At 39.5% G+C, this 21,971-nt stretch overlaps 1 protein-coding gene across 1 annotated transcript in view; it reads left to right on the top strand.

Annotated features, from left to right (window-relative positions):
* Positions 1-21,971, top strand: part of STK32C (serine/threonine kinase 32C) — a 223,207-nt gene that overhangs the window by 116,508 nt on the left and 84,728 nt on the right. The window contains exon 2 of the mRNA XM_067533383.1: positions 3,311-3,366. Within this exon, the coding sequence (XP_067389484.1) occupies positions 3,311-3,366 (56 nt within the window). The remainder of the gene's footprint in view (positions 1-3,310; positions 3,367-21,971) is intronic.

Raw genomic sequence — 21,971 nt, 5'->3', positions numbered from 1 at the left:
CGTAATATCGCTTTGGGAGTAAAACTTCCTAGGAACTCCCAACATAATGAAACCTTGTTCTGTAGCTTAATTGTCAAGAAAAGAAATTTACTGTGCTTAAAACTTGCTCGTTTTCATCTATCTTTCTTGCCTATTTCTCATAGGCAGAGGTTCACATAATAGATTTATCTGCATGTGAAAAATTCAGATCTGTTGCCAAAAACATCTCAGAAATATATGCTAGCTCTTTGGGATGTAATCTAGGTGTCTATTTCAACTGAAATATTTATTAAATATTATTATTTAATACTAAGTCAAATCCTTGGGTCCTTACTCAGGGCCAGACTGTTCCCTCTAATGGGAAGGGAACAGGGAAGGAGGAAACTCAGTATTCTCCTTGTGACTCCAAATTCCCTCCTGCAAGAGGCAGAAGAAGCAGGTTCTAGACTTCGTATTCTCCTGCTCTCATGGACCCATAAGAGGCACCAGGCCATCTTCATAGAGGCTCTGGGTCTGTCCATGGGCTTTGGATCAGGGCCCTAGAAAGGAAAGATGTTTATTTAGCTTAAAGAACTGGCTTGGGACTCAAGAGACCTGGGTTCAATTCTGGCTCTTCCACAGCCTTCCTGTGGGACCTTGGGCAAGTCATTTAGTCTTTCTGTGCCTCATTGGTAAAATGTTCCCCATTGGTAAAATGGGGATAATAATACCTGTCCATCTCCCAGAGGTGTAGTGATGATACATTTATTAAAGTTCAACAATCAATGATGATGTATCTGCCGAATGGGCATTCCTGTGTAACACAATCTATAACACCTTTGTAGATTGTGTCGGGTATACGAAACGCCTTCATGCAGTCTGGTTTAATGATAATGGTCCTGAAATACTGATGTCTCTGATCTCCTTGATGTCTGATGTCTCCTTGATTACTGATCTCCTTGATGTCAAGTCATAACTGCAGGCTGCTTTCTTAGCAGATCTGCTCTCTGGGTCAAAAAAGGCCAGATACAGAGCAGCTTGCAGAACACTCCAATACAAACTCTAACAAATGCAAAATATGTGGTTTGACCATAAAGCAGAGGAACTACAGGCCCTTGCTGATAAGCATGATTTGAAAGGTTTCCGTGATACGGTCAAAGCTGTGTATTGGCCTGCTTGATCTGGCTTGGCATCACTAACAAACAATACAACATTGCTTTACAGGTGTGAAACATGGATCTGTTTTCAACGACACGTTAAAAAGCTTGACAGATTCCATTTGCAACATCCACAACAATTACTAGACATCAAATGGCAGGACCAGGTTTCCAACACTGAAGTCCTGGTGAAAGCTGGTTTGGTCAGCATCAAGGCTAATTTGATCTGTGCCCACCTGAGATGGCCTGGCCATGTAATTCAAATGCCTGAGACCTATCTATCAAAACATGTTTTGTATTCTGAATTAAGCTCTAGCCATCATAAGCATGGAAGATAGATGAAATGCTTCAAAGATACTCTGAAACAAAATCTGTGGAAAATAAACATTTCTGACTCAACCTTTGAGCAACTGGTGATTGATCATATTGTGTGGCATCATGCCATAAGGGTGGGTGTCCATGAATTTGAGAAGAATTGCATGGAACAGCAGGGAGCACAGTGCCAGGCACAGAAACAACATGAGGTTCAATCAACATAACTAGGCAAATGGCTCTGCAGCCAGTGAGGTAATGCTGTTCTTCCCAAATTGGTCTATGGAATCATGCAAAGACCCATTTGTACAAAACTATGACTGTCGACATCATCCTCAAAATTGAGGTGACCATCATAATCATGTCATTAAGGTACTCAAAATCTGTGATAGTGGGGGTTATATCATTAACTATGTAGACTGAAAGACTACATAGTACCTTTCATATGAGATTACATTTTTTGAGAGATTAGATCACAGCAATTTAATAATCATAGCAACATTGCGCATAATTAAAGGATTCAATTAACTCTCTCACCTCTTTCCATTACTTTTCATTATGTCTCTGGAATCACTAGTAGCTATATGGATACACAAATCCAGAGAATAGAAGTCAATGGCTCATCCTTAAAATGTTGGCTTCTTGATAGCACAAGTAATAGCCAAACTGGTTGTAGCACATGCATGCAAGTAATAACCCCTTCATGTATAAGAACAGCAGTCATCTGTAACTCTGGATTACAAAAATATTGTAATATTTTTAGCAGTGGGAACTGTTTGTATTGTGTCCCTGAAGCCTCCCTCCATCAACCTTTAACACACAGTCATACACTCTCTCCTTTTTGTAATAGCTTTTGTATTTTGGGTAAAAGGGTTTGTATTTTGTGTTTTTATTTTACTTGTGATATACCAGTTTAATATTGGTATTAACTTAATCAACTGCTATTTATAAATAGCAGTATATATATATATATATATATATATATATATATATATAAATAGCAGTATATATATATATTACTATACACGTATATATTGTTGGTAGTAACTTAATCAACTCTTATTTATACATTACTGTTATTTATAACAGTAATAAACTGTTATTTATATATTACTGTTATTTATATATTACTCAGACTCTGTGGGCATCGTTATCCTGAAATCAATTGAGTTTTAGTTGTTTTTTAAAATCTCTATATACATTTACAATTTTTTTAAAATTAACCATTCTGGCAACTATATTAGACAACTCTAGTAGAGAGCATTTTCTGTGCAATTTTTGGATGAAAGTCAAACAATGTCAGCTGAGAAAGAAGAATTTGAAAAGGACTGTTCAGCAGCCAGTCAGAGTCATTAGAGTCCAATATTCTGTGATAACACAGTATAGTACCATACTCCACATGTCATTTCATTGACGGGAGTTACTCAAGTTTTGTGCGTGATCTGCGTAACTCCCGTTGACTGCGACAAATCACTGGGATAAGTGTAGACCAAGCTGGAGTGTAAGGTATTGCTCACTATCAAAGAATATTAGAGTTGGGTTCTAGCTGCGTGTCCTTTTATTTTGGTAGATAGAGGGTATGAGACATCCAGAAACTGGGAGTGAAAGGAGTTTCAGGAGTCAGAAACTATAAGCAGGCTGAGTAAGACAGAGTCTCTATAGCAATCAAGTTTAAAGCTGATACAAGGGGCCCATCTAATTGGTTTTCTTTAAACAAACATCTTCTCTGGAACATACTTATCTTTTGGCAAAAACTTGTCCTATTGGTGAAATGTATTTTTTAACAATTACTCATTTCCTTTTTTCTTTTTAAGTTTTTTAAGAAGTTGGTGGGAAAATATCTGGAAATGAGAAACTAAAACTCCTTTGTTTTCACTTTGTAGTCAACTTTGACCACTTCCAGATACTCCGAGCCATCGGGAAGGGAAGCTTTGGCAAGGTAAGTTAGCAGTTAAATTTATTCAAGAGCTCAATAAGATGCATTGTAACTCAAAACAAATTATACACAAACTATTTATTGTAGTAAGAATAATAATCCTCAAAGAGATTTTTTTTGTATGATGGGTGGTGGGCAAATTTTTATTCAAGAAAATATTTTATTGACATTGGGACATCTGTAAACTAAGAGCATTTTTGAGAAGCTAAATTTCAAATTTCACACAATTCATTTTTGTAACTACTAGATAATTGAAAATTTCATAGCAAATCTATGTATTATATTTATTTCAAAGCTGGGTTTGTTGGTTGTGATTGGTGATAATAATCTAGGTATACTTGGTCCTGCCTCAGTGCAGGAGGATTATCTAGATGATTTCTTAAGGTACCTTCCAGGTCTATATGTCTATGATAAGTCACATGGTATTGGATCTGGCTTTTTAGTTGGCTGAGCTGACATCATATGATCAGGAGGGTTCTCAGAAGTCATTTGTTCTCTATTTCTCTGAGCAATTACTTGTAGTTAAAGGGTCTGTTTGATTATTGTTTTGCTAAATAATAAAAATAGTATATGTGGGGTGTGTTTAAAAATCAGAACAGCATTAGTATTTGATGCTTGATTTGTTTCATAATTTAGATTCTTCATCCATATATATAAAATATCATTTGTGTGTGTGTGTGTGTGTGTGTTCATTCTTTCCTGCATAATCATTACATTTCTGGTGTTGCTTGAATCACACTGACATGAGTTTAAGCCACTTGCTTCTGTCTTTGACATTTATGTTCTGCACTGTTTATTTTTCAACTGCATTTACAAAGTACACCATGTGCATGTCCTTGCATCAAGGGCACGCACCCTCTAACTTTGAGGTGACAGGAGATTGTTGTAATGCCATTGTTTCATATTTCTTCTGCAGCCTACACCATATTTAGTTTACTGTGTCCTAAGGGCAACTGCCCTCTGAGATCTCTTCTGATCAACCGAGACATCTGCACACAATAGCTGTGGTTGTAACACATTGGAAAAATTGCCAAATATGGCTGCCACAGCACCACTACATGACAGTTTGCAAGTGTGAAGCTTTGTGCCAAAGGTGAATTTCACAAGCTGGTGTGTTGGGGTTGAGGGCAGGGAAATGGGTCCTTGAAGAATTGCAAAATGTGAAATGTTGAAGTGGTTGCAAAGCACATAACATATGAGCACAGAATGCTGCAACACATTTTTCACCAACTTCACATACTCGTAGTAATAACCTGGAAAACAATCAAAGCACTGATGAGGCTGTTATTCCTCTCTTTTTGTTATTGTGCATCAAATACTGAGGGCCAGATACTGACTGTCTTATTTTGGTTAGCACTTAATTCTATGAATATCTCCTTTGAACTCTCTGTGCCTATTTGTGGAATTAAGTCCTCTTCAGTGTGAATAAGGTGATCAGAATATGGCCCTTAAGATGAAACCTGCTCGACAATCAGTGTTGTTCACCCATTATTTGTATCCATCTATTACCATAGTGTCTGAGGACAAGTACTGAACATGGATAACGAGAAATATTATATTCAATGTGTTAACCAGCTTTGCCCCCATGACTAAGTTTCAGTAATGAGTCTGGGTGTTAGGGAACTCTACAGAGGCAAAGCTAGGAGGAGTTCTCTCCCCAAGGCCCTATGGGTCTCAGTTCGCCAATATGACCATGGTTTTCATAGTTTTTTAAAATGGTATGTTCAAATAGTTAAAATCTACAGAGTGACAACCCAGAAGAAGCAATTGGGAAAAAAACCCAAAACGCTTTCCCTGATGAGACATGACATAACTTGCATAAAATTACAGAAGCTATATCGACCCAACAAAATAAGAAGCCACTGTTTTAATGCCTCCCAACAAAAATATTATCTTGTGCTTCCCCTGTTGGATACCCAGCAACAGGTCATTGACGGACAATGATCAAATCCATCATTCTGGCACATTAAAGACCTGATCCACCCCCATGGTCTCCGGCTGGCTTCATTGTGAGTCCGCATGGGATGAAGACAAGTAAATGTATATTGTCATAGTGAACTCCTATGTAAGTCAGAGAGGTGGTTGCTCTTAAATGAAAACAGCCATGTTTTCAATCGTAGGTTAAAAAATTAATGTCTCAAGCAGAAAAGATTGAAACTGGAAGAGGCAAAATGTCAATTGTCTAAGATGGTGTTACAAACATTGGAGAATGAATAAAAAACGACAGAGGGAAGCTGCTTTGCTGGTGTAACTTGTCATATCTCCTTTGAAGTCAATAGACTTATGACAGCTTAGACCAGTTGAGAGGATCTGTCCCCAGATTTGTACAAACATTGAGGGAAAGTCCTTTGAAATTCTCAGTGGTTAGGCAGCTAAAGTGCTGTGACTGCTGCTTATGACATCGATCATACTTAACTTACTGTTGCTTTGTGTTTCCTGCAGTGTGCCTATTGTATCCGCCTGTTGTTTCTTGTCTTAGACTGAGAACCTGTCTACACTTACCTCCGGGATTCAGCGGCAGTCAACTGGAGTTACGCGAGCGACACAAAAAACTTGCATAACTCCCTTCGACTTCTGGGCTCCTTTTCTGCGCAACGTCTTCACTGCACTGCGCCACTTGCGAAGGTGGTCTTAGTACATCGATTTCTGGATCGACTGAGTGGGTCTTCACTGACCACTCAGTCGATCCAGAGCAATCGATCTGACGGCAGTGACTTTGCCGCCATCAGTGTAGCTGTAGCCTTAGATTGTAAACTCTTCAGGGAGGAGACTATCTTTTTGTTATACAGTGCTCAGCACCGTAGGGCTGGGCCCTTTTGGTGCTACTTCAATACAAATAAAGAACTAATAATAATAAATTAACCAGGGTCTGGCTCTCACATACAGCAGTGAACAGCAGTGAAATAGTGTCCTGGTTAAGAGTTCCAGAGGGGTAGCCGTGTTAGTCCTGTATACAGCAAAAACAACGAGAGTCCTGTAGCACTTTAAAGACTAACAAATTTAATTTCTGCAGGCATAAGCTTTCATGGGCTGCAACCCACTTCATCAGATGCAAGAATTAGAAATCAGATAGGGAGTGTATATATATACCTCCACGGGTAAGGAACAACAATGGGGAAGGTAGGTGTTAGCAAAGTCCATTCAGTTAGAGTAGATGAGGCCTATTCACAGCCATTGATTAGGAGGTGAGAATGTGTGAACCGTGACAATTACTTCTTGTAATGAGATAACCATTCCAAGTCCGTATTCAGACCCAGTTTCATTGTGTCAAGTTTGCATATGAGTTCCAGCTTTGCAGTTTCTCGCTGAAGTCTGGTTTTGAAGTATGGCAAATTTCAAGTCAGCAACAGAGTGTCCTGGGAGATTGAAGTGCTCGCTGACTGGTTTATGGATGTTACCATTTTTTGTGCTTTTTAGTGTTACAACCAACACATTTTTTAATTCTGTTAATTAGCTTCCATTTATAAATCTTGAAAAAACATTATTTTATTATGATTGTTTAAGGTTTTGGGTGATTATAGCTGATATTAAATTATGGTCTTTGAGAATAATATGTGAAGTTACTTTGTGTTTAGTAAAATAGATCTGATATTTTAAAAATCTCCCCTACTATCAGAAGATTTAACCTGATACACAATGTAATTTTCTTAATTCTTTAAGGATATATAGAGTGAAAGAGCCTGTTAGCTATACAAAACTGTGCCAGAGAAGTTGAAGCATGAATAATGTTCTATTGTTGTATCCATAACCCTCCTTCACTATTTAATTACTATAGACATAGCAACAATAGAATATCCATCATGGCAAAATGACTGAGATAAAGGAATTTTTTTTTTTAGAATGAGAGGAGGGACCTATAATTTACTTTGACAATAAAGGTCTGAATTTCTTGAATAACATCCTGTAGTTTTAAGATGTGTTTGGAGTGCATTGCTGAATAGATAGATTTAAATTTAGATTTCATTTCGTTTGTGAATTAGTAACAAGTGCAAGATTTAGCAATGTAGCCCCTCAATTTGTTACCAAAGATCAGAGGTATAAAGATGCTGAAATACTTATACATACTTTGACCATAAAAGATATTACGGATGTCCTCTGATGACTCTATCATGTTAATCTGCGTAGAACCTATAACATGCTCAGTGATTGAGATCTATAGGCTCTGGCACTGTCTCCTGTTCTGTCCCTAAAGTAATGTTGCTAATAGATATTTTTCCTTGTAGAGCTATTCACTGATTCTAGAGGTTGTGAAAAGCTTAACATCAATGCCTGCTGCTACGGTAAATGATGTATTGTGCCCTTAGCTTTCAGATTTAGTTTGATTTTGTGAAAGCAGTGTGTAGCCCACAATGGCTATGGAAGTATTCCCCTGCTGGAAAAGCATCAAAGAGCAGATGTAATTGGCCCTACTTTGCCCTGTCTAATAGGTCCCAGCACAGCAGTCATGCCAGGGCCAGATGCAGTAAGGCTATAATTCATGCTGGCCTTAATGTCCACAGAATGTAACATAATGTAAGCATCCTGATCCCATACACTCTTTTCTGTAGGCACCTTGTGCTTTACTTAGATTGTAAGCTCCTTGGGGCAGAAGTTGTCTTTCTTGATCTGTTTTTGTTCAGTGCTTAGCACAGTGAGGTCCTGATCCATTACTGGGGCTCTTAGGGGCTATGGTAATGCAATATAATAGTCATTTTAAAACAACAAGCTGGTAGCAGGGAGGAGTGTGGCACACAAACACCTATTATTATTCTATACTATTGCAGGTTCCCTTCTGTACTGGGATGATTCTCCTGAGGCCAGGTTTAGAGCCACATGACATTAGCAGTGTGTTGCAAACAGCCATCCCACATCTGGCCCAATGCTGCTTACCAGATAGTGTTACTAAAACTATCTTTGAGAGCTATATAGGCAGGTATTTTCACAGCTAAGTGACATTGGATTTTCACTTTTAGGCCATGACACAAACTTTAGGCATGGTTTGAATTTCAGATGTGAGGCCATGCTTCACTGTGTGGTTTGCAATCATTAGGGAGCTTTTTCAGGCTAAAAAGTGAGGTGTGCCCTTGTATTTGAAATGAGAACTGAGCTGTTTCTCTATATTCAGAGCTTTTTTCATGGGCAGTGTGTTCTGGGCAAGGAACACACAATCTTTGCCAATAAAGGGTTGTATTTACAACTTTCCTAGATCCTGAGAGCTGCACCTTTAGTAATTTGCATAAAATGGAGCAGATTATTTCTGGATATGAAGGTGTGACCCATGAAGATTATGAATCCCAACATAAAACATGGCCCTGAGAGGCTACAGGCCAAATTCTGATCTCAACTTTACCAATGGAAATCTGGATTACTCCTCTGCCTACAGTGAAGTTACCCCATATTTCTACTGCTATAACTGAGACCAAAGTCCAGCCCTGCAAGTACCAACACACAATGATGTATCTTGGTCGAAGCATCTTTCCACTTGTATCAAGACAGAGCACCATGTAGAATGGTAGTTATGGTGCTTTCTAGAACCCTAGAGGCCTCATTTAGCCAATGGGCCATGCTTTGACTAGCCTAGTTCTGAGCAGGTAATAGAATGAGTGTATTTGTTTATTGAGTTGGTAGTAAATATTCCAGGTCCCAGCCCAGGGACCCTTTAGATGGTAGCCACTTGCTGCGTCACCTCCAACTCCTTCGTACCTTTCCCTAAGCCATTTCCCTGCGGCCCCAGCACCCTTTTCGCCCTTGTCTCAAGGTCTCAGCCTGCAAGTCTTAGCCACTGGCCAGGAGCTGTCTTTAGCTCTCCTGATCCCTGCCTGTAGCATTGATCCGTTCAGGGGACTAGTGACCCTCAGCCTGTAAGGCAACCAGTCCTCCCTCCTTGAGCACCAGGAAGTGACTGCTTCTGCTCTGCCCCACAGCTTTTCTTATATCTGCCTGCCGGACCCTGACTGGCTGCTCCTGGGAGCTCCCTTCCTATTGGCTGTTTTTCACACAGCCTCCCCAGAACTCTATTAACCCCTTAGCTGCCAGTGTGGGGCAGACACCCCATCACAATACTGTACAAAATGAAGGAGCCAGGCTGCAGTCCAGAGCCTCCAAAAGGTGATTATTCAGTTTAGAAAACTGAAGAAAACGTTTGGGATCTCGTAGTAGTGAGATAGAAAAAGTAGGTAAAATACAATTAGACATCGGTTCTCTCAGCAGCAGTGGAAGGAGAACGTACTAAATAATATATGTGGGAAATGCAATTCTAATACTCTTCACCAAGAAACCAGGTGATGCAGTAAAGAAAAGGGTTGTCTATTTAGAAAACATAATTAGGTCACAGCTGATAGTTTATTAAAAGTGTTTTTGATATGCATGCATCTAGTCTTGGACATTAATTAGTGGGTTTAAAATTAAAAATATGATTCCTCTGCTAATCCAAAAATAATCCAAAAAATGAAAGTAAGAGCAGCAAATATCTTGGAACGTTAGGATCCCAACATATAATCTATTCAGTGGGTCATGGAATGAATTTTGGTCTAATTGTCTGACTCTTATTTTCAGTAGGATTGTGTAACCTTTCAGTTCAACATCACAAAATATGGAATAGTGAAATGAAATTTGCGGGGACAGGCAGCAGCATATGCCAGCATCTGTTCCCATTAGCAAAATGTGGGCTGGTCTGTTATTAGTAAAAGTTGTTTTTTACTGAATAGAAAAGTTAAAGGAATGTTGTAACTAATGAAAGAATGTTAAGAAGTACAGTGTATTTGAGGTAATTATTAATGCAGTCAAGGCAGAAAATAGGCGAGGAAAAAACACTGATGTTACAAAATCATATAACAGACAATCATTTTAAAGTGGATGGATGAGAATAGAAACTTGGGAAAGGGGCTAATCTGTTATTTCAAGGTCAGTTTCCTATCCTATGATTTGCAATCACCTTCTATGAGAACTAATATGTAAGCCAAATGTTACATACATATGGAAGCAGCATGGGAAAAAAGGCAAAAGATTCCGTTAAATGTTGGTGGGGGAAGAAAAGGGCTTAATGTAAAATAATTAAATAGTTTGGGGGTGATGTGGAGTGAAAGAAGACACTGGGATACTGGGAAGCATGAATCTTCCATCTGATTTGGGTTGGGAGGCCATCCGTGCAATATTAACCTTTTATACTGTGTTTCCTTATTACACACATGCTTCATCATGCACTGTGCCTGGATGAACACATACTCACTGCACTCTTTCATGTACACAGTAACTGCCCCGGTGGGGGAAAAAAGATCATGTCTGTAGCTCTCGGGCACAATTTGCATGAGGAAACCTCACCCTCTGTTCTGAATCTAACCCCCTCCAAAGAAACAGAGATTGATTCTGACATGTAGTGACACTAGGCATTGTAAAACTAATTAATCATGCTTAAAATGTAAATAAAATTAAATTAAATTAAAAATATGTTATCCCCAGGCAATATCTCTTTTTACCTTTGCGGAGCAAGTCATAGGAGCTTCCTTTTTTAGCTTTCCTTTTTTAAAGAAAAAAATAAGTCAAACTTAGAGTAGCGTATCAGTCATCAGAGTTTTATATGTATTTTTAACAACACACTGTATTGATTCATATGTCGTTTTTCTTGATAATTATGTCAATATGCTGCATAGCCCCAAGGTACAGAGAAAAACTATTTTACATAAAAATATCTTTCAGTACTAATATATAATTATGTATCTTGTAGAATTACCACCCTCTAGATCTGATATTTAAAGTGGGATAGTATTATACTTATTTTTCTTTAACTATGTCTGTATTTTATGCACTGCACATGCTACTATGTGAACTGTGCTTCAGTTCATGTGAAATCATGTGAGGCAGTGTTGTCCAGTGGATAGGACCTTGAGTGGTTTCTGATGACCTGTGCTCTACTTCCAGTTCTGTCACTAACCTGTGCAACTCTGGGCAAGTCACTTCACCTCTCTTGCCTCTGCTTCTGCTCTTAGCCTTTGTCTCTTTCTCTGGAGACTGTGAGCTCTTCAGTTCAGGGACTGTTTGTACTGTGGAAAGCACAAGGAGGACCAAAAATGTCCCTCTTTTTGTAGAGTGGAGGGAATGTACTGGAATGAGATTCAGATCTTGGGTTGGGGGGTCAAGCAGAACCTGACATACCTAGGTCAGATGTGCTCAGTCTCATCACCTTTGTGATATTTGCTGAGGGGGTGTTTAGTTGTCCGGAGGGTACTACGAGTCAATCTGTGATCATGCATAAGGTCATATTTACTGAAACGGGCATATTTAAATGACAATGGGTCTTGCCATAGATTTTAAATAACAAAAATAGCCTAAATTACATTCTTTTGAAGTATGCATAATACATTTTAGGCAGACGATGTATGCCAAATATATTTCTTTCTCATAATGGACTCTGCTTTGAGCAGATTGTCATTCAGACACCACCTTCAGAGTAAGAAAATACACTGGGACCAATGAAAGGATTGTTAGAATTAAATAGGAGGCAGTGACCCCCTGCGGGAATGGGAAACTACTAATATTTGTATTAAACATAAATAGAATTGTGGATGGTGCAACATTGGTATTTATGGCAGCCACTGCCCCTGCACTCGTCCTTTCTGTAGATTTGGTTTTGGGGGCAGTAGTCGCAGATCCACGAGCCATGCTTTTCTCTGGCTTGCCTCTGATCCAATACCAAATATCCATCCATGCTGCTTTCAAGAGAGTCATAAGAGAGCACTGCTGTGCAGTGCCAAAAGGTTCAGGGCCTCCCTGGATAGTCTCTTCAAAACTGGAAAACTAGCTAGTCCCGAGATTATGTCCACCTGAGAAGTCATGAGTTTCCTAAGGGTTCAGGGCTAGATTTGTAAAGATATTTAAGCACCTATAGATGCAGGTGGCACCTAGTGGGATTTTCAAAAGCACCTAGGCACCAAGTCTCATTGGGAGCTAGGTATCTGGGTGCTTTTGAAAACACCACAAGTGGCCGCTCTGCATCACAAGGCACCTAAATATCTTTAAAAATCTGGCCCTAACTGGCTTATATCTCTCAATATCAGACGAGTGGGGAAAACATTATTGAAAATTAATTTGTTCTTTCCTTTGCGTTCCCTTTCTGCGAGCTCCCTTCTCCGGTCTGAACCAGCCTATGCCTCTTCCTTTATTTTAAATGGAAAAAGAGTCAAGGGAAATTTATCTTTTTTTACTTTGAATTTTACTGCTATGGAAGAAATGAAAATTCTTCAACATATATTGACATCTCACTCTGTTGGCTGCTGGAAGCATGAGACTAAATCACAAAATCCAGGCTAGAATGGGGAACAATACTGAAATGAAATATTACAGAGAGAACAAATATATCTTTATAACAGAGGGCCATTCATAGACAGTCTTCATATGGATTTGGGCACATTTCTTTTCTTTCATTCCCCCCTCCCCCCCCCCCCTTTTTTTTTTTTTTTAAATCCAAGTGGTCATTTGTATAATTTTTAACCTACATTATGATTTAATAGAAACTGTTGCAATAAAAATCTTTTTATAATGGAGAGGGTCCACTGAGAGGAAATTTAAAAAAAAAATACCCTGCTTGTTAATGCATTAAGTTTAGCACTTGGAGAAGTGCACAGTTCTGTGTGGGGGAACTGAGAGGAGTCATCCAGGATGAGAAACACAAATAGATGCAGTTATGTGAGAGCTGTGACAGAGAAGATAGTTACATTGCTATAAATACAGGAGTAGAATTAAATTAATTAATATCTGGAGATCAGCTTGCCCATTTCACTTCGTTTAAGTGCTATCTTTGGGAAGAGGCAGTTGGCAGGCATTTTATAACCCATACACCTCTATCAATTGCAGCAGCCATATTTATAGTTGTAGAATACCACTTATCTGAAAGCTTCCCTCCCCTATGAATTGTTGAAACTGTCTGGTCCCCTTTGTCATTCTAAGAAGTCAAGCACATAAGTTGCATATGCCCCTTGGTCCACTTCCTGTCTCTCCAAGGGCATGCTCTAGGAGTTAGGCCTCTTACCCTCATCTGCCTAAAGGTGGGAATCTTGCAGTTCTTTCACTCTCAGACTGGTACCCAAATCCACGACCCTGTGTCTGCGAACCCTTACCACCTTGCATGTCCAACTGTTTTCAGGCACCTGCGTTTCCTCCCTTTGGGAATCTGTGACGAGTGATAATTACCAACTGGTATTTTTATTTATTTTCCCATTGGAGCATCCAACAGGGCCTATCCTGGAGAATGCCTTCATGATGGTTGCTCCACTGGTTGGACATTTAGACCCATTCAGTCTCAGTGGTTTGTAATCACTGGCCTGAAGACATAATATAAGAACATAAGAATGGCCATACTGGGTCAGACCAATGGTCCATCTAGCCCTGTATCCTGTCTTTCGACAGTGGCTAATACCAGGTGCTTCAGAGGAAATGAACAAAACAGATACATCCCTTGTTAGCTACTTTCAACTTCTGGCAAACAGAGGCTAGGGACACTCAGAGCATGGCGTTACATCCCTGCCCACCCTGGCTAATAGTTATTGATGGTCCTATCCTCTAGGAACTTTAGTTCTTTTTTGAACCCTGTTATAGTTTTGGCCTTCACAACATCCCCTGGCAATGAGTTCCACAGATTGACTGTGTGTTGTGTGAAGTACTTCCTTTTGTTTGTTTTAAACCTGCTGCATGTTAATTTAATTGGGTGACCCCTAGTTTGTGTTATGTGAAGATGTAAATAACACTTCATTATTCATTTTCTCCACACCAGTCAAGACTTTATAGACCTCCATCATATCCCCCCTTAGTCATCTCTTTTCCAACCTGAAAAGTCCCAGTCTTTTTAATCTCTCCTCATACAGAAGCTGCTCCATACACCTAATCATTTTTGTTGCCCTTCTCTGAACCTTTTCCAATTCCAATATATCTTTTTTTGAGATGAGGTGACCTGATCTGCACACAATATTCAAGATGTGAGCATACCATGGATTTATATAGAGGCATTATGATCTTTTTTGTTTTATTACCTATCCTTTTCCTAATGTTTCTTAACAGTCTGTTAGTTTTTTTTAACTGCTGCTGCACATTGAACAGATGTTTTCAGAGGACTATCCACAGTGACTCCAAGCTCTCTTTCTTGGGTGGTAACAACTGTTTTAGACTCCATCATTTTCTATTAATTGGGATTATGTTTTCCAATGTGCATTCCTTTGCATTTATCAACACTGAATTTTTGTTGCCCAGTCACCCAGTTTTGTGAGATCCCTTTGTAACTCTTTGCAGTCTGCTTTGGACTTAACTATCTTGAATAATTTTGTATCATCTGCAAATTTTGCCACATCACTGTTTAGAGATCACTTATGTTGAAAAGCCCTAGTCCTAGTACAGACCCCTGGAAGACACCACTGTTTACCTCTCTCCATTTTGAAAACTGACCATTTATTTGTAACCCTTGTTCCTATTTTTTAACCAGTTACTGATCCAGGAGAGGATCTTCCCTCTTATATCATGACTGCTTACTTTGCTTCAGAGCCTTTGATGAGGGACCTTGTCAAAGGCTTTCTAAAAACCTAAGTACAGTATATCCACTGGATCACCCTTGCCACATGTTTGTTGACCCCCTCAAAGAATTCTAATAGATTGGTGAGGCATTATTTTCCTTTAAAAAAGCCATGTTGACTCTTCCCCAACAAATTGTGTTCATCTATGTGTCTGCTAATTCTGTTCTTTACTATTGATTGGTTCAATCTATTTGCCTTGTACTGAAGTTAGGCTTACCGGCATGTAAATTGCCGGGATTGCCTCTAGAGCCTTTTTGAAAAATTAGCATGACATTAGCTATCCTCCAATAATCTGGTATAGAAGCTGATTTAAGTAATATATTACATGTAAGTAAGTAATTAAGTAATACAATTACATGCCACAATTCGTACTTCTGTAATTTCTTATTTGAGTTCCTTCAGAACTGTTGGGTGAATACCATTTGGTCCTGGTGACTTATTACTGTTTAATTTATCAATTTTTTCCAAAACCTCCACTGACACCTCTGATTTGTCACCTCAGATTTGTGGGAATCTCCCTCACATCCTCTGCAGTGAAGACTGATGCAGAAAATTCATTTAGTTTCTCTGCATGGCCTTATCTTCCTTGAGTGCTCCGTTAGCACCTCAATTGTCCAGTGGACCCACTGATCGTTTGGCAAGCTTCCTGCTTCTCATGTACTTAAACATGTTTTTGCTGAAAAGTTCCAGAGGGGTAGCCGTGTTAGTCTGTATACAATGAGAATGAGAATATACAATGAGAATACTGTAGCACTTAAAGACTAACAAATTTAATTGCTGCAGGCATAAGATTTCATGGGCTGCAACCCACTTTGTCAGATGCAAGAAATAGAAATCAGATAGGGGGTGTGTATATATATATATATATATATATATATATATATATACATATATACACATCCAAGGGTAAGGAACAACAATGGGGAGGGTAGGTGTTACAAAATCCATTCAGTTAGAGTAGATGAGGCCTATTTATAACCATTGATTACAAGGTGAGAATGTGTGAACAGTGAGAATTACTTCTTGTAATGAGATAACCATTCCAAGTCCCTATTCAGACCCAGTCAGCAGCAGCTTCCAGCCTTGGCCGCACTCCACCCCAAAACCAAAATGGAGTCAGCACATGCTTTTATTCTGAGCTCCCTGGAAGAGGAAGAGTCTCTCTCCTTTTTCCCCAAGGCACCATGGGATTTGTAGTCTCCCAGGATCTTCTCAGCTGTAAAACTCCCGATTAAGTTCCGAGGCCCCTCAAGTACAGGATGCCTACACTGGGATACAGATACTATTCATTAATAGATCCTCCCCTAAGGGATGTTTCTGTCTGAACTGCGTGCTCCTCCGCATCTGTTGGCTTTTTCCCAAGCCCGTAGTTTAAAAAGGTATCTACAGCCTTTTTAATTTTACATGCCAGTAATCTGGTTCCATTTTGGTTTAGGTGGAGCCCTCCCTTCTGTATAGGCCCTTCCTTATTCCCCAGTTTCTAATAAATCTAAACCCCTTCTCTCTACACCATCGTCTCATCCACACATTGAGACTCTGCAGTTCTTCCTATCTAACTGGCCCTGGGTGTGGTACAGGAAGCATTTCAGAGAATGCTACCATGGAGGTCCTGGACTTCAATCTCTTACCTAGCAGCCTAAATTTGGCCTCCAGGACCTCTCTCGTACTTTCCCTATATCTTGGTACTTACATGTACCATGACCACTGGCTCCTCCCCAGCTCTGCACATAAGCCTGTCTAGATGTCTTGAGAGATCTGCAACATTTGCACCCAGCAGGTAATTCATCATGCAGTTCTCCTAGTCATTGCAAACCCAGCTATCCATATTTCTAATGATTGTATCCCCCATTACTATCTGGAGTTCCCTCCTCTACCAAGACATCATCTAGAGTGAGGGTCCCAACTATGGGATCATTTCTCTCTTCTCCAGTTTGATGTTCTGCTTCCCTGAGACTTTCATCCTCCTTAACAGCACAGAGGCTATCAGACTGGGGATGGATGTCCTGGAAAGTCTCATCTCTTACCTCTTGGTCTCCCTTAGCATCTCCAGTTCATCCAGTCTGGTCTCCAAAACCCGTACTCAGTCTGTGAGGGCCAAGAGCTTCTTGCACCAAATGCACACATACACCACCTGCCTATAAGGCAGGTAATAACACGTACTACATTCAGTGCAATAAACTGGATAGCTCCCATCCTGTTCCTGGACTTCTGCCTGCATTCTCTTTTTACTCCTGCAGCCTTTTTTTTTGTTGGGTTTTGTTTTGTTGGTGGTGGTATTTATTGCCTTAAGTTTAGAGAATGTTAATCAGATGTATCTAGCTCTCCCACTCTCTCTCTAAACTCCTTCGCAAAACTCCCCTGGTAGCTGCTCACTAGGCCTTATGCTTGTGCCTCCCCCGTAGGGTGTTGAACCTGTATGATCCCCTTTGTCATTTTAAGAAGTCAAGCTCATAAGTTGCATTTTGAGATGCAGATCGAAATATGCAATTAATACAGACATTTATGGTCAGATCTCACAGAAGTATATTCTATACTTTTTATGAAGTAATTTCTGACTAAGTTCACTGAAATACTTCGTCAGTGGAAACAATGCTGACTACAGCCAGGTCAGGGACTTAGTGCAGAGGTGGTATTAATATTCCCTAAAGTTTTGTAGGCCTGCTTTTGCCTCGTTTACACTGGTATAAATCAGGAGCATCTTTCATAAAATGATCCAGAATTTGCCTCGCTATCACTCATGCTGTAATTTTATAGTTCAAGACACCAAGGGCTTCATACTGCCATCGTTACTCAAGTGTAAACACTAGTGGCTTCACTGGACATTGTGCCAGTTTAAGGATTGCAGGGTTGTAATTTAGTCAACTGTACACTAGCTTTCTTGGATCATTTCAGAGCGAACTGGGAGCTTTAGAAACCAATTCACAATAATTTTGAATGTATCATTTCCTTGAGTAAGTTTTCTCACTTGCCCAAAATTGTTACACTTACATGCAGAGGTCACCACTAAAATGTGCCAACACTACTAAAATTTGCCAACAGCGTGCACACAGTTACTGCAATTATTTCCTATAGAATATGGTGTCTCTGAGACTACTGTGTGATAACTGCAAGCAAATGCCCACTTGTTAATGGCAACACAGGGTGCATTTATGCAGCACCTTTCAGCCAAAACCTCACTAAAATTACTTAAGCCTCACAATACCATAGAGAGGTTGTCATTATTGTAACCGCTTCACAAACAGGAAAACTGAAGCACCAAGAGGGGTAAGTGTCTTGCCTAATACCTCCTAGAGTTAGTGGCAGAGCTGGGAAGTGAACTTACAGCCTGATTCACAGACTCTTATTCTAGCCGGTAGAGGAAACTACTAAATAATTATGATGAGCTATAGATACTGGAACAAATTCTAATCTTAGTACATTCATCCAGCCTTATAGATTGTAGTGGGATTCCACATATGTGCCTGTGCATAATTTGGCCTACAGTGCATATATTTATATACTGTATGTTTGCTAGACAGACTTTTTTAACTCCTTCACAAAGCCTTCACAAAGAATAGGTGTTGATGTCATTTTGGAAAATGCTCCTTCTCAGAGTGAAAGTTTAGTGATATTTTAAAACTCCAGCTATTAAAAGACATATTTTATGGATAAAAGCAAGACTAGCTAAAAGAAATACCAAAGTTTTCAAAAAGTGATGGGCATTTTTGAAGCTGCTGTCATGCCACCATGTACCATTCAATACTTGGATATTATGGTGATGCTCTAATATTATGGTTATAAGCACTATAGAAAAAACATAGGTAGGTAGGTATATAGATAGATTAGATATTGTAGAACAAACAGAACTACATATTTTGTCTAGTGAATTACAAAACTGATTTCTACTCAACAGGAAAGATACAGTTGCATCTCCTATACATGCATAGTGAACACTTCATATTTCTCTTTGATTCACTACATGTATTTTTTAATATATGGATTTACTACATATATTTTTTTCCATTTGCATTATTACTACTACTACTAATGCAATATTAATAATATTGTGGTTGCCTCTAGAGGCCCAAATTCTGCTAGTCACTGTGCAAATGAGAGAGTCACTTCCCCAGAAAGGTCACAGACTAGGTTCATCATCATCTACACAACAGATGGCTTGGAAATGGGAGCAAGGTAACAATAAGGATTCGTGTATTTGCATGAAATATTACTCTCAGTGTTCATAGTAGTCTCAGGTGGTTGTCAGCTAAACCAACCAATGCAGGAAAAGGAAATGATCTTAGCTAAGGATAAGATAGTTAAAAATAGATGTGAACTTTTTCCCAATCGGTTGATAACCAAAATAAACAAACAGAAACCATCTTATTAAGCAATGCAAACAGAAAGAGAAAACTGCTATTTTTTCTACTCACATTTATACTGATGAAGTTAAGTTCAGACAACAAGTTTTTATTGACAGTTCATAGAACACAGGGGGGTTATCTAAATTTATAAATAATTGTTGGCATGCTCAGAATTTGCTTTTACTTCAAATATATTTTCCCCCACAGGTCCATAGCTTCTTGTAGAATTGCATTCCGTTTTTATTTCAGCATTGTATTTTATTTTCACTTTCACATATTGTATGAAGCGATCCTAGCACCAGTGTCTGCAGTAGATTTCACGTTAACTCAATGGAAGATGGCTTCTGAATGTCCCTCCTGAGGAAGGCTCACCTTTAATGTCATTTGCTTTGCAGAAGTAGTTTAATCTTTATTATTTCATTGTTTTAATAATTCATACAGTCTGCATCTGGGTATGGCAAACCTTTAATCCACTTCATAAAAGTCACAAAGGTCTACACTGTAGATGCGCTACAAGTACAATTCCTTTAAAATAACTTCTCATCTCATCTATTCTCATGTAAGTCACTATTTGACATTAAAATGTGTTTTCTTCTTTTTGTTTAGGACTAATATTAAATGTGTTGGGTTTTTGGGGAAAGTCAGATGTGGGAAAGAGCGGAAGCAAAGAATATCATCTCCACCCATAAAAAGTCTGGATATTTATGCTGTTATTTTCTTTGACTATAATAATGCTTTATACCTAAGAGTTGAACTCCTACCGGAAAAGCTTTGTGAGGCCAGGCCTTTGTCAGACACACAGACGGAGACTGAATATTTCAAAATAAATGTCCCTGCGTGACCCTGCCACCCTTTCTCATTTTCACATTCAAACACTGCCTCTACTGCAAGTCCCTGACTCCCTTCTGTGATGTAATCATAGTAAGGGGTGTGCTGTGGATAGACTTTAGCAGGTATACAGCTATTTTGGTATCATCTTTCATACATATCAAGGTGCTTTACAGAATTAAAAGCTATTTTGGATTTTACAAGAAGAGTAATGGAATGAAACTGAGAAAGGGAACATTTAGGCTGAACATCAGGAAAAACCTGACACTGGCATGTATTAGGCATCTATATATTCTTAGAGGTGAAAGCCCGATCACCTGGGACATTTAAAACTAGATGGGACCAAACACTAGAAAATTCACCATAGGGAATAGTTCTGTACTGGCACGGAGATGGATTAGATGGCCTAATAAACTACCTCCATCTCCAACCTCTATGGGTCTATCCTATGATTATCTAACACACACTTAGGAATCTGTTCACTCAGCACCTGAATGCTGCCATCTCCGGGATGTGACAAAGCAGCAATAATGGCAACATTAAAAAACCAAGGAGCCAGCTAGATCCTCAGCCTCTTTTACACTTTTTACTGTACATCTGGAAAGCTGCCATAGTTGAGTAGGTGAGGATTATTTTGTTGACATAGGAGAATCTGGGGGTGGGCTAAAGCCTTTATAGCCAGCTCTAGTTCACCCACTTGCTTTCTTTCTCTGCAAAGGGGCAGGCTGGGGGCCTGGATGGAGCTCCTTTGGGTGGCTTTAGGACTGAGAAGGGAAATGACATAGAACCACTCTTCTAAGCTAATCAGATCCTGCACCGAGAGCTCCTTGACCAGACCCAGTATCTGGCCCAGGAAGTCAAGTGGAATCTTGTATCCACCTGAAATGGCAAGGGAAAGATAGACAAGGATAACGCGATTACTCAAGTTGGAATTTGGAAAGAACACTGCGTTTAATATCTTTACTCTTGTGGAAGTGCCACAAACCACCACTAACTTCAGCGCACTACAGCCTGATCCTTCTGTCATGCTGGGTAAATCAGGAATAACTTTGCTAAAGTCAATGAAGATACAAAACAAGTGTAAAGAAAGCATTTTGGGTGCTAAATCCTGGATAAACAATTAGCTTGAAGATATTGTGAGCCTCTGCACTTGTCCACCAACGAGATGAGGACCTTCAGTACAAAATGCGGATGTGAGGAGTAACGCAAGACCTTGATAGACTGGGAACTAGGCCTCACATAAGTTTTCTGCCTAGTGGGATAAATACAGGCCCCCATCTCTATGAGTTCAGAAGGTTCTAAATGCAGCAGAACTAGTGTGGCATGTGGGGGCAAGCTAAAGGGAGCCCCATTCAAGTGTCTGCATCCCTACCATGATACTGAGCTACATTCAGCTTAGACTTCCTCTGCCCTTGCACTCAGCGAGTTTGAGAGACTGGTCAATCATTGAATATGTATCCACTGGACAGTCCCCCCAGTTCCATAAGGTGACAGCAACAGTGGAGACTACTAACATCCCAAGTCTGAAATACTGATCATGGAATGGTGCCACTGTTGGGTCTTCCACCCAGAGGGAGAGAATTCCACAGACTCAAACCCGACTGTGTCAAACTTTTACTAGGGCTTGACTTAGAGACCCAAAATAGGGCCTGAATGCAGAGTTTCACCCAGCCATAGTCACCACTGTTACTCCTTTGCTGCTTTTGCTTCTCTACAAGCTGCTAAAGGACAAAGCCCCAAAGTGTGATGTTCTCCTTGTAAACATGGAACTGATGAATGCCAAAAGAAAAGGGAGTCTAAAAGAATTTCAAGCCAAACAAAGGAGTGTGGTGCTTGTCTAGCACTGACTTGCTGTTGAGTTCTGTGATTTTGAGAAGAGCTGGAGCAAAATTATACAGCAGAAAAT

Source organism: Emydura macquarii, unplaced genomic scaffold, assembly GCF_026122565.2.
Source record: "Emydura macquarii macquarii isolate MOO-44397 ecotype Brisbane River unplaced genomic scaffold, CSIRO-AGI_Emac_v2 contig_3343, whole genome shotgun sequence".
NCBI lineage: Eukaryota > Metazoa > Chordata > Testudines > Chelidae > Emydura > Emydura macquarii.
The sequence above is the reverse complement of the archived record's forward strand: the minus strand, read 5'-3'. Positions and strand labels throughout refer to the sequence as shown.